The 13,476-nt window shown below is 46.1% G+C and overlaps 1 protein-coding gene across 3 annotated transcripts in view; it reads right to left on the reverse strand.

The window, feature by feature from the left end:
* LOC148034973 (uncharacterized) overlaps positions 1 to 11,772 on the reverse strand; it is an 85,501-nt gene extending 73,729 nt beyond the window's left edge. For all 3 annotated transcript variants that reach the window (XR_015691137.1, XM_087679886.1, XM_087679887.1), the window contains exon 1: positions 11,245 to 11,772. Coding sequence is in view for 2 of the 3 variants with exons in the window: in XM_087679886.1 (XP_087536012.1) it covers positions 11,245 to 11,709 (465 nt within the window). In the remaining variant the exon portion in view is untranslated. The remainder of the gene's footprint in view (positions 1 to 11,244) is intronic.
* Positions 11,773 to 13,476: the final 1,704 nt, after the last annotated feature.

The following is a 13,476-nucleotide window of genomic DNA, read 5'->3' on the forward strand; positions in this document are numbered from 1 at the left end:
CAGTTCTTCAGGCTCTGACTCAGATTCCGAGAGACCGAAGTGCCCACACTGTGGGAAAGGGACACATCCCGAGGAGAAATGTTGGAAGAAGTACCCTCACCTTCGTCCGGGAGCGAAGGATGGATCTACATCGGAGCCTTCTTCTACCTCTACACCAGCTGTTACCCATGAGTCAGTGTTCCTTCATATCCATGCTTTGGAGGAGGATCCTTCTTCCGTGGCTGCAGTGTCTTCTGCGCAGCCTTGGTTAGTGGACAGTGGTGCTTCGAGTCATATGACTCCCCGAGGTGATTTGTTACAGGATCTCCGTCCATCAGAGGGTTCAGTCACTGTTGGTGACATTTTATCGGTGCCTATTAGTGGTGTTGGCACATTGCCTTTGTTTACCGACCGACCTTCGAGCTTCTTTTCACAAGCCCTACATGTTCCGGATTTGGGCCTTCCCCTCCTCTCAGTTTATGGCCTTACGAGGCTTGGCACACGAGTGATCTTCACCGAGCATGCCGTTGTTATTGAGGATTCTCTTACAGGAGCTGTCTTATCTACAGGTTGGCAGGAGAGCGGGCTTTACAGGCTCCATTCCCCTTCTTTGATGCAGGGTCCTCCGAGGCAGTCTATTGCTACACCCGTTCCCGCTTGTGCACCTTCTATTCCACAGGTTCCTTCCCATCCCCCACCCTCTCCTCCGGTGGTTCCCTCGTACCTCCCATCCCTTTCAGAGGGGGACGATCTCGGTGATGCGGCTGTGGATTCCCTGGCCCCTAGTGTTTTAGAGGGGGATTTCCAGGATCGTGAGGAGCTCCTTCAGCAGCAGTCTACATCGACGGACTTCATTGACCTTGGCATTCCTCTTGCCACCCCAGGATCCGTTTCTCCCTTGGCCTTCAGCCACATCCAGGATCTGAGAGGGGGTGTTAGCAGTCATGTTTGTCATGCCTTGTCATCTCCTGCCTGTGAGCCTCAGTCTGAGTCAGATAAGGACATTAGGAGCTCTGACTTGTCTATCACTTGTTTTGACGGAGGAGGTAGCTCATTCTAGAGTACTCAGATGTCCATTTCCCGGGGCAGTTTCTGCATTCATCAGCCTGCCTCACCTGCCGGACATTGTCCACCAATTCCGGGATTTTTCTGAGCATTCCTGGCATTTTTACCAGCATTAAATGCTGGTCGGATCAGCATTAAATGCTGGTCGGACATATTTCTGGCCTCAAATTTCAGGTCGGCCAGTTTGTGGGTTTTTTGGCTATTTATAGCCATTTCCCACTTGGCAGTCAGTTGTATTATCAACTTCCCTCCTTTGGCAGGTGCACACTCCGACTCCGTCAACTTCCTCCGTCTTCGGTGCTGCCATCATCATCAGCCTGTTCTGGTGCCCTCACTGACGCTCCGGGCTGCGTGCAGGGACTGATCAGTCCATTTCAGTGTATTCAGCATTCATTTCAGTCAGTGCAGATTTTCTTCCTTCATTCTCTGCTTTCTCTCTCCTCTCCTCCGTGTTCGTGTTCTTCTTCCGTTGCGCACTCTCACATACTGATGGTTGTCATGCCTTGTCATCTCCTGCCTATGAGCCTCAGTCTGAGTCAGACGAGGACTTTAGGAGCTCTGACTTGTCTATCACTTGTTTTGACGGAGGAGGTAGCTCATTCTAGAGCACTCAGATGTGCATTTCCCGGGGCAGTTTCTGCATTCTTCAGCCTGCCTCACCTGCCGGACATTGTCCACCCTTTCCGGGATTTTTCTGAGCATTCCTGGCATTTTTACCAGCATTAAATGCTGGTCGGATCAGCATTAAATGCTGGTCGGACATATTTATGGCCTCAAATTTCAGGTCAGCCAGTTTGTGGGTTTTTTGGCTATTTATAGCCATTTCCCACTTGGCAGTCAGTTGTATTATCAACTTCCCTCCTTCTTTGCCAGGTGCACACTCCGACTCCGTCATCTTCCTCCGACTTCGGTGCTGCCATCATCATCAGCCTATTCTGGTGCCCTCACTGACGCTCCGGGCTGCGTGCAAGGACTGATCAGTCCATTTCAGTGTATTCAGCATTCATTTCAGTCAGTGCAGATTTTCTTCCTTCATTCTCTGCTTTCTCTCTCCTCTCCTCCGTGTTCGTGTTCTTCTTCCGTTGCGCACTCTCACAGCGGATCGGCCTTAGAACGCCAATATCCCAACTGAGACTGAAGGAATGAATCAATCTTCTCATTCCATGCACGCGGAGCCTACTTGAGGCCATACAAGGCCTTCTTCAACCTGTAGACTTTCCCATCTGAAGATCCAAAGCCAGGAGGCTGCGCAACATAGATCTCCTACTTCAAATCACCATTGAGGAAGGCCGACTTCACATCCAACTGGTAAACAGGCCATCTCCTATGGCCAGCCAAGGCAAGAACAACTCTAATGGTCGCCATACAAGCAGTGGGGCCAAAAATATCATGACAATCAATCCCTGGGCGCTGTGCAAAACCTTTAGCAACAAGGCGAGCCTTGTGCTTATCCAAAGAACCATCGCTAAGGTATTTGGTCTTGAAGACCCATTTGACGCCAATCACCTTCTTATTCGGGGGGCGGGGCACGAGTGACCAAGTGCCATTCCTCTCAATAGCCTCCAACTTGGCTTCCATAGCTTTCTTCCATGGTGCGGACTGTAAAGCCTCCTTCACGGAGGTGGGCTCTCGATCCTGCATAACATTGGTCATCAAACAATAGTTAGAGCAAACAAGCTCCGTAGAATGTGTCTGGTGCCTCCGTGACCGCCGCGGACCATCCTGCGGTCCCCACTCCTCAGGAACCCCCTCGATCCCTGAATCACGGAGTGTGACACGGGCCCATCGAGGAGGAGGCCGAACCTCCCCTCGTCTCTCTCCATCAGCTGAAGACTCTAGAATATCCACCGGTGGTAACTCCTCAAGGGTGGCCGGTGGAACAGTAGACTCTGTGTCAGAAACAGAATCATAATCAAAAGGCACGGGCTCCAGTGAAACTGTAGCAGGAGCCCAACTCTCCCCTGGATCCCCAAGAACAGGATGCTCCTCACCCGTTGTTATGGCCGGAACCTCCACAAACCGCACATCACGACTAGTGTACACATCCCGCTTGACGAGATCATACAATCGATAGCCTTGGGACTGGAAGCTATAGCCAACAAATACCTGTCTTCGGGAAGCTGCTTCAAATTTATCACAGTGAGCCTTGGGAATGTGAAGCATCACACCCAAAGACCCTAAAGTAAGAAACATCAGGCTTAGTCCCAAAGTAAGCCTCAAAAGGGGTCATCCCATCAACGGCCGAAGTGGGGGATCGATTAAGGATGTGGACTGCAGTAGCCACAGCCTCGGCCCACAGAACCTGAGGGGTCTGTCGGTGCTCCATCACGGTGCGCGCCATCTCGATCACACTGCGGTTTTTCCGTTCAAGAATGCCATTTTCTTGAGGAGTGTTGGTATTAGCAAACTCCTGGTGAATACCTTTATCTGCACAAAACCGAGCAAACTCATTAGAAACAAATTCACCACCCTTGTCGGATCGCAAGGTCTTCAACTTCCGGCCCGATCGGTTCTCCTCAAAGAGAAGCCAATCCTTGAAGTGGGAGAAAGCTTCTGACTTTAATGCTAAGAAATAGGCCCATGTCATCCTGCTGTAGTCATCTACGATCAACATGAAGTAGAGCTCCCACGCAAGGACTCGTTCCTCATAGGGCCACATAGATCCGTAGATACAAGCTCCATCGATGAAGTAGACCACCGCGAAGCTGTGTGGGGAATGGCATCCCTATGCTGCTTCCCACGAATGCAGGAGACACATGGCTGCTGGCTCACCACTATATCCGGCAACCCTCGAACAAGCTGTTCACGAGACGCCCTCCGAAGATAATCATAGTTGAGGTGACCAAACCGAGCATGCCATAACTCTAACTGTGTCTGAGAGGTAAGAAGAAGAGTAGAGAGGGCGATGGAAGACTTCAATTTATAGATGTCGTTCTCCTCATATCTGAATGATAGAACCTTCCTTGACCCACGATCAAGGACTCGCACCGAGTTACTATCAAACTCCACCAAAAGTCCAAGGGAGCAAATCTTATGAACTGACAGGAGATGATATCCTAATCCTGGTATATGCAAGACCTCTGAGGTATGGGTACCACCACGTCCATCGGGAATAAGCTGCATCTTACCGCGTCCTGCAATAGACACTGAAGAGCTATCTCCAATGAGAATCTGCCCACGCGAGGGTCGCAACTGGGCAACACCATCTGATGAAGGAGTCATGTGCCGGGAGGCACCACTATCAACGATCCACTCTCGAGCCTGGGGAGCCGTCATCGTAGCATCAGAAGCATTCGGTGAAGAGTCCTCAATGACAGCTAGATGAAGAAATGCAGCCGATGAGGGTGCAGCCACCGCTCCAGAATCCTTTGTGTCCTTGTTGGTGTCCTTCTTGTCTTTGTCAGGGCAATCCTTCTTCCAATGGCCAGTCTTTCCACAAATATGACATGTGGATTCTTTGTCCTTGTCCTTGTCCTTCTTTGACTTGTTATGCCCCTTCTTCTTCTTTTGGTCCTTCCCCTTCTTCTGAGAGGCTTGACCTGTCAGCGCCTCTGACTTGGAAGCATTCTGTCCCTTTAGCTGTTCCTCTTGGTCCAAGACCATAGGAACCAACTCTTCCTACCGAAGAGTAGACTCGCCCCGAAGCAATAAGGACGGAGTAGAATGTACCGGGTCGTGGCGGCAACTGGGACAATAGTGTGATCGCCATGTCTTCGGAGGAAATCGGCTTCCCCGCATTCTGAACCTGCATCTAAAGCTGTCTTAGCTTGTTGATGTGCTCCCGCAACGAAGAAGACTTGTTTACGGACAAGGTCCGCATCTGAACCTCCAAAGAAACCCGCTTCATAAGGGTCATCCGGTTGTACATCTGATCAAGCTCCAGCCAGATCTCCCGAGCCACCGTCAAGTGCTCGATGTGAGCTATCACGGCTGTAGTGCAAGATAGAAAAAGAAAGGAACGAATCCTGGCATTCAGTTTATCCCAGTGAGACTGAGCCTTGGCCAACTCCGCACGAGCATCGAAAGAGAGTTTGGACTCATCTCTTACCGAGGGCCGGTCGATCTCCTCCTGTACAAGCTCCGCCAAATCATAGGACTCAAGGATGGCCAACATCATGACGCGCCAAATGTGGTAGTTGTCGCCGTCGAGCTTCTGATCTGCGTGAAGAGCCGGTAAGACAGGCACCTTCCGGTCCATAATCGTTTGGAACTCCAAGTCAATCTCTGTAGACATCTTCACCTGTAATGCCTTCACAAACGCAAAAGCAGCCCCCTCTGACTGTGAAAACTCAGCCTGCTAAGGCTCATCCACGTCCTGAAACTTCTTCACCCGCCGGAGGCAATGGAAAAGCAAAACCTGCACTTGAAAGCTGAAAACTCAAACTTCCTCCTCGTCAAACAACAGTAAACAGCAGCAATTCCACCACCTGGACTCCTTTCCTGCGCGCCCACGCTCGCTTCAGCCTTGTTCCGAGGCACAGCCCTCCTGCCTGCCCTCAAACGCTGAAAACGCAAATTTATGTCATGATAGAAACTCCTCTTCAGGTTGGTTCTGCGCTCAGTCAGCCCTCTTACACTGCTCTGATACCATGTCAGAGTGCAACGGTGCGGAAGCGTAGGACTGAGAGAGAGAGAACGCAGAGAGAGAAGAGAGAGAGAGAGAGACAGTGGAAGATGAAGATCTGCTGTATAAAGTGTGCTGAATACAAAGATATGCAAATATATACACGGGCGCAGTGTGCTGGACTGCGTGTCTCCACCTCGACGATGCAACCTGCTGTTAACCTCGAAGTCCGCTGCAGTCTACATTGTCTCCTGTTTGAAATCTGCGAACAGAGACGAAATCTGTGTCAGAAGTGGTGCAGCAATGGAAGCGTAAAGAATATGCTGAAATAAATGCTGAAACACAAGACAGAAGAAAGAATGAACACAGTAGACAGATGAGAACTCAGATGTATGCTCGGGAAATGGAATCCATATCGAACACGAGACAGCAGCATACAACGGTGAGTCACTGGCTGCGTGGGCACCTCAGCACCGGCTCCTCTCTCCCAGAAGGATCTCCACTGATGGCTGAAGCACCACAGACTATGGAGGAGCCCTATAAATAGCCACAAAAGTGGGGAGCATAAAATGCAAGTCGGCCAGCATTTAATGCTGGTCGGCCAGCAATAAATGCTAAAAATACATCATAAATGGCCACAAAAATGTGCCATCAAATACTGCATAAAATGCTACATAAAATGCCCAGCCTCTGCACACAGACTCATACCATGAGCTGACTCATATCTGCTAACACCCTCTCTCAGATCATGTGTGATCTGATACAATAAAATAGTACAATGATGGAGAATCATAAACTACACAACAAAGAAACACCAGAAGGACCATGGATGTCCAAGCGGTGAGTAGCCAGCCCACCACCAAGATGCCTCGGAGAGTATCTGATGTCGATGTCGATCATACCAACAACACCTGAAAATAGAGAAGACTCGTAGCAGCTCTCTGTGTAATGTCACCTATGTCACTCAGGACATACAAAGCCAATCTGCCAAACATGTCTCTGAACATGTGACCATGGATTCCCGGCCTTTGGCCAAACCACCAAAGTGTCCCCTCATGTGAGCTCCAGACGAAAGCCTCTCGCTCTCTATCAAGAAGAACAGCTCATCATGAACCCAAAAATCAACTCCAGTCTCTAGGATTTCACTGCCAGATACCGTCGATGCGTCAGGGACATCCCTCTCTGGATCCTGTGCATCTATATCAAAATATAGATGAGGCACTGCAGCCCCACCAACACCCGCTCACACTCCCTCTCTGGCACAAGAGAGTCGTGAGGGATGACCGCATCACCACCACTAGAAAGCAGCCGAGGAAGGGGCAACCAAGCCCTTCCCGCGATCCGAAGAAGAGGATCCCTTCCGCGCCTTGGACTTCCCCTTGGTCGGAGGATCGGAGTCGGAGTCTGATGAAGGAGAGGACTCATCGGTAGAGTCAGCATCCTGCTTCGTCTTCTGCTCCTTCTTCTTGGAAGCCGCTAACTTCTTGCAGTCCTTCCGCAAATGTCTCTTCTTGCCACAGTGATAACACTGGGCCTTCGACTTCTTCTTCCCGTCACCCCTTTCTGAAGCTACATAAGCCTCACCTCCATAATGTGCCGGAAGCCGCCCCTGTAATCTCAAGGATGCCTCATGCTCAAGAAGCATCGAGGTCATATGTGTAAAACTGACAGGAGTCGATGATGTCTGCGCCCGCAAAGCATTGGCCACTCCATCAAACTCCGGGGGGAGCTTGTAGAGGACCGTCCCGACAAGATGCGCCTCGGGAAGAGCCATCTGGAGGAGGTAGAAAAGAGAAGTAGAAGAAAAGAAGGTCGTTTGGAGAGTGAGCACAGCCAAACCGCAACCAAAAACACCAAAAATAGTGAGTTCACATGCAATATAACCCAAAGGCTGACCGGAATAAGCCAAAAGCTGCTGCACAAAGTGAAAAAATCAGGTTAAAACTGCCAAAAACAGCAAAAACGGCCTGAATAATTAGAAAAACAGGCAAAAATAATGCTGTAAACAGCAAAACACAGGCTGCAAACTGAAGAAACAGGGGCTAAAGACTGTTGCCAGCAGTTGGATGAAGGAAACACGGGCAGCAAAGAGTGAAACAGCAGTAAACGCAAATCTGTCCAGAAAAACGCAAAACGCAAAACGCAAATGCTGAAACACTGTCGCCAGCAGCAAATCAGCAGTCGCCAGCAGGAAGGACAGGCGCCTGATCAGCAAGAAGGGTGTAAATCCTGAAAACAGCAAGAAAACACAGCACAAATAGGTTGCAGCCTGAAATCTGATACCATGTCAGAAGTGGTGCAGCAATGGAAGCGTAAAGAATATGCTGAAATAAATGCTGAAACACAAGACAGAAGAAAGAATGAACACAGTAGACAGATGAGAACTCAGATGTATGCTCGGGAAATGGAATCCATATCGAACACGAGACAGCAGCATACAACGGTGAGTCACTGGCTGCGTGGGCACCTCAGCACCGGCTCCTCTCTCCCAGAAGGATCTCCACTGATGGCTGAAGCACCACAGACTATGGAGGAGGAGCCCTATAAATAGCCACAAAAGTGGGGAGCATAAAATGCAAGTCGGCCAGCATTTAATGCTGGTCGGCCAGCAATAAATGCTAAAAATACATCATAAATGGCCACAAAAATGTGCCATCAAATACTGCATAAAATGCTACATAAAATGCCCAGCCTCTGCACACAGACTCACACCATGAGCTGACTCATATCTGCTAACAATCTGCGTGTGCCACCAGTCTGTAATCAGCGAACAGAGAAGTGTAGGAGACTGCTGAAGTCCTCGGCTATTTATAGCCAGGAAACTGGGCGAAAACCAGGGCAGGTCGGCTGCATTAAATGCAGCCAACTGGACTGCAGGCAGTCGGACTGCCACGTGGCAGTCCGACTGTGCAGCCGACTGCACAGTCCAACAGGACTGTGCAGTCCCGTACAGGCGCTGATCTCTAACAATCATATATATAGAGCATTCACTAACTCTCAAAAAAGCACCAAAAAACAATTGTTTTCCATTAAAAATCTTGTTTCAGCCAACATTCACTCTAGATGTTTTGTGTTTCAGTGTCAAATGTTTCAAACATTTCAGCCATCTCGTATTTTAGTGCCAACGAAACACATTTCACGGTTACCATGGAAGGGACACCTCCACAAGGACTATAAGTGACATGGTAAAAATAAAAGAAAAAGAAAGAGAATAGCAAAGACCCCTTTCATCCTTTATCGTCCTCATACTCCAACACAAATTTACGCCATGCAACAAAGGCTGTAATCGCCCCAAAATTGTTCTTCTCGCCCTAGTGGTGGTGTCGTCCCTCACAACTCTAGTACCAGAGAGTAAGCAAGTGATGGTGTGGCATGTGAGTCTCATCCATATGTAGATATGGTGGATCCTAAGTATTGCTTTTTACAAGACTCAATGTAGACTAGCAGATTCAAATCCTAGAGTTGCTTTGCCTTTTAATTGATGAAAATATTAGAAAAAGCCATATCATAGGTTCACAAGTTCACATGCTTCCACACCCTCATTTATAAACAATCCTTATATTGATTATTTGGCTACTGGCCAACCTACTTTGTGGTAGGACAACTTCTTTATTTTGGTCTACAAAAGGAGAGAGTGGCCACGATCCTACATTCATGTGTTTGTAGATTCTTAGTATAGGGAGATAATTTTCATAGTGTTTTTTTTTTGCTAATTTCATATTGTGCATCATCTCTTTCATTGATCTTGAATTATTTGTTATTCTATTGCTTGTTTTGCTCTTCTAACATGGAGTTAAGACAAAGAGCAATCTTTGCTCCTAGTCTATTCACACACAAGGGAACACTTTAGCAATCTAGTTGAAGGCAAAAAATGCATAGTCATGATATGCTTTCTAAGGAGTTTGCATGATGAGCTTAGTATTCTCTCAATAAGGACACCAAGTGTACATAGAGCACATGGTAATGTAAAGGCTTCATTGAGTGATCGAATGGTGCACAGGTCTAGTAGGGTAAGATAACCTATTAGAAGATTTTGTTTTGAAAGTTATGCAACTCACTATTATGCTTAAATGATAAAGGTGGTTGAGGATGTTGAGTCCACTTATATTGAGGATGCTATTGCTCATGTTCATTGGGATATAGCAATTGATGAGGAGATTGCTACATTGTACTTATCCCTCTCATGATCTAAGCAAGGGTATTAGCATAGTACACATCATGGGCTATACGAGCAATTTATTTAGATGCATTTCATTTTGAGTGGGCTACATATTTTCAGCCTAGCAAACCAACATTCATAGTGGCTTTTGTGATTGGCAAACATGATTGTGATTTTGCTTTATTTATACGTATTTATAGATGACCTATCTTCCCATGTTATTGATCATTGGATACATACACATTACATCTTGCTAGAGAGAGGAGCCTAGAAGCACTCTATTGGTCGACCATAGCACTTGTGGTTGTAGACACTCTTATTCTTTTGTATATGGATTCTGTTTACTGAGTTCATTATTTTTGAGTTCATGTGTTATTTTTCTCTTGTTTTGTTTTTAGTCTATACGACAACTTCATTACTTTGCTTCCGTTACTTGATATTTTTCTAACAAAGGCTAGCTAAAACCACATTTTTTTCGCATCCAAGACCAATCATTAAATATATTGTGCTCAAGAGTAATCACTAAATACATAATCCTAGAACATTTGAAATCAGCCTCATAGCCTATGACCTATTTTGAATCAAACACTAATATAGTCTTTTCATCTCAGGTCTAGTAACTAGCATGCTCCATTCTAGGAATATTGTATTTCTCATGTCAAGTGCTTTCATTTCCCATCTGTGGAGAATGATCTTTCAAAACATTCATCACATCCAAAGTAATTCACAAGCCATTCAACCATAATTCATCACATGGACTATTATTTTACATACCCATTAGTAACTAAGCAGAAACTAGTGCTAAACATACCTTCTCACCAAATAATTCAGCCATAACTACACTAAGCAAGTTATTCAATTCTCGTACCTTCTCATTAAATAGTTCAATCATAACTTGACCAAAAAAAGTTCTACTAATTTCACATTTTATACTAATTATTCTTGTTCCCAATCATGGTGGCAGCAATCCCTTTTCAAAAAGATATCTACAATAATCTAAATCCATGGAGAGGTTGCTTACCTTGTGAGCCCATTCCATAATTATATTTCTACCTTCTCCTTTTCTCTCGTTGTGATTGAGGTGTTGTCTACATAGGTCTTGTGGCCCTAGTCAATGTAAAAACTATTCCAAAATAACAAACGTATTCGCGTATGCCATTTTGATGTCACCATGACAATGTGATTATGTAACTACTATTGTTGTGGTTGCTTGTACAACAAGCATTTAAATCTATCATGGGACATCATGCTCCATGCCATGTCCCAAGATATTTGCATACCTTACAATAAGCCACAATGTCTACAAGCCTAAAACTCTCAAGAGCCACACTTGCAGGCACAGGAGGCACCTAGACCTCTCTCAGACTAGTGCACCCCTAGATCCTATGTGACGGCACCTTGAAGCATGAAATCAGTTTGATCCGAAAGCACAAACCACGAGCATATGGTCATCCTATAGGAGTTCGAAAATGTGTACCGGGTCGAATTTTGAAGCAGAGAAGGCCGGATGTCCCCTCAATGTTCTAACCCCACAAAAATTCGGCGAAAAGGAGGCATAATGGTCTGTGCAAGAGCCACGTGCAGGATTATCTGTGCAGGGGGTATGTAGTGAGCAGGTAGATTCCGATCGATGGCAAGACCGAGCGGGCATGCCGGGCGCCGGGCAAGCACTGGGGGATGTCAAAACCTGGTGCACTGCATGGCTCCTCATGTCCCCTGCCATGGCCGGACTCATCCGTTCCTTTGCCAAATCTTGGCAAAAGGCATGGTGGTGGTGATGCCGCTGACTGGTGTCGTCCCAGCAGAGCTTGCAGGAGCAGCCGCTGGCCTGCTCGATAGGGCGGTGCATGTCGGGACTTCGCATCGGCGCAGGCGGCAGCTCACAAACTCGGGTCTTCTCCCTCGCTGGTTCTCTCGCGACGCCCTGGTAAAACGACGCCATGGCCAAGTGTAGGAGGCGGGAAACGGCTCTCCTTTTGTTTGGTTTTGGAAAGTTTTTATTAGTGTGTTATTGCAGCTCATAGCACATACAAGTTCTCCCTTCAAATATATTGCCCTTTATATCCGGTACCCACGTCACTTCTTCATTCCTTTGGTTTTGCTCGACTTTTTTCTATAGAATTGGATTGCTTTTTCCATAACTGCATTCCATGACGTGTATCCACGTTCGACTCTTTTGTCTGTGTTTAATTGTTGTGATATGTGATCATGAGTGCAAAATGCAATAAGACTTTCATAGTTATTGAGGGCATGAGGCCAATAATATCACTTTGCTTGAAGCTGCATCACATTTGCATATGGTGCTAAGGAGAGCTATCATTGTCAATATCAAAGCTCACAAAAAAGGACTCTTTGCAGATCAGTAACAATGTCATTATGTGTTCCTCGTTGTTTGTGAATTCAATTGATCTAATATGATCTTTGTCTTATGCAACATATTATCTCGTCTCATTGTTTCTATTCACTCAAATATCCTTGCTTTTGTTCAAACATTGCTCCTACATTTATTTGTTTCTATTATTGTGCAAGCACAAATATGTCTACTTATAAAGTATTTGTACATTCTATGACACAATCAAATAATTTGCTAGAGAGATGAAGAGAGAGCAATGGAGGAGGGGCATTGCACATCCGTGCTTGATAGGTGCCCTGACAACCACATCTTGCATGGGTCCAACACATAGTGCCAGTTTTCCTTATGCTAGTAGCACACTTTGATTAGCTCAACAAATATAAAGCCTCCTATTGTTTCAATTCCCCTCACCCCATTGATGGCATCTCAAATGATGTTGTGAAAATTGATGCATTTGCAAATTGAAGTAGTCAAAAATGATTAAAATCATTCAAAGAACTTAATGTTATACCATAGGAAACAAACCAGCCTCAACACTGTCTCGCATTGGCTATCAAGAGGTGAGTGGGGAACATTGAATAAAGGAGATGAGAGGAGTCATGGCAATCATTCACATTTCCACATGGCAATAGATCAAGTGCATTCAACTAAAAAAAGTGTCCATGAGAAAAAGAGGTGATTTTCTAGTTTGGTGCAAGGGTGGTTCAATTTGAGCACAACAATTTGAACACTTGTAAGTGCTATCCTATTGTCCCCCTTGTCATGTGTGCTACTCACTACCGTCTCATAGGCTTACTCTTAGGCTCTCATAGGCTTGCCTTCTCTAGCTTTCTCACAAAAATTGTCTTATTATGAAGAATTGGGGGAGTAGCCCTACAGTAGACTAGGAGGGGAGGGGGTTAAGTAGAGCTCTCCCTATCCTCCTCCATTAACCACCAATGACTCCACCTCTACACCCTCCTCCTATTCTACAAAATTGTACTTCTATTATTATGCAAAAATATATCTGTCTTCGACAAAGGAAGTCCATCATCCTCTCTTCAACAAGGGACGTCCATCGTTCCCCACCTATGAGTTCTCAATGAAGGAGACAATGTCTATGCTTGCCAAACTTACAAATAGAAGTAAGTAATTCAATCACTCTGAATCTACATCTCTGACATTAAGCACATCAATCTCATTTGGTTGTGCCTTTGCACCTCTACATCCCAATAACTTCTCCTCTTCGAGTTGTAGCTAACAATCAAAGCCTTTCATTTGACATGTCATCTATGATTGTAACTTTAGACATTTATATAATTCCTTTATCAATAGGAAGATATGGCTCTCCAAATGCTATCCATAAACAATCATGCA

Source organism: Lygodium microphyllum, chromosome 6 (genome assembly GCF_053477565.2).
Source record: "Lygodium microphyllum isolate KBCC chromosome 6, Lygodium_microphyllum_v1.1.10, whole genome shotgun sequence".
Classification (NCBI taxonomy): Eukaryota; Viridiplantae; Streptophyta; class Polypodiopsida; order Schizaeales; family Lygodiaceae; genus Lygodium; species Lygodium microphyllum.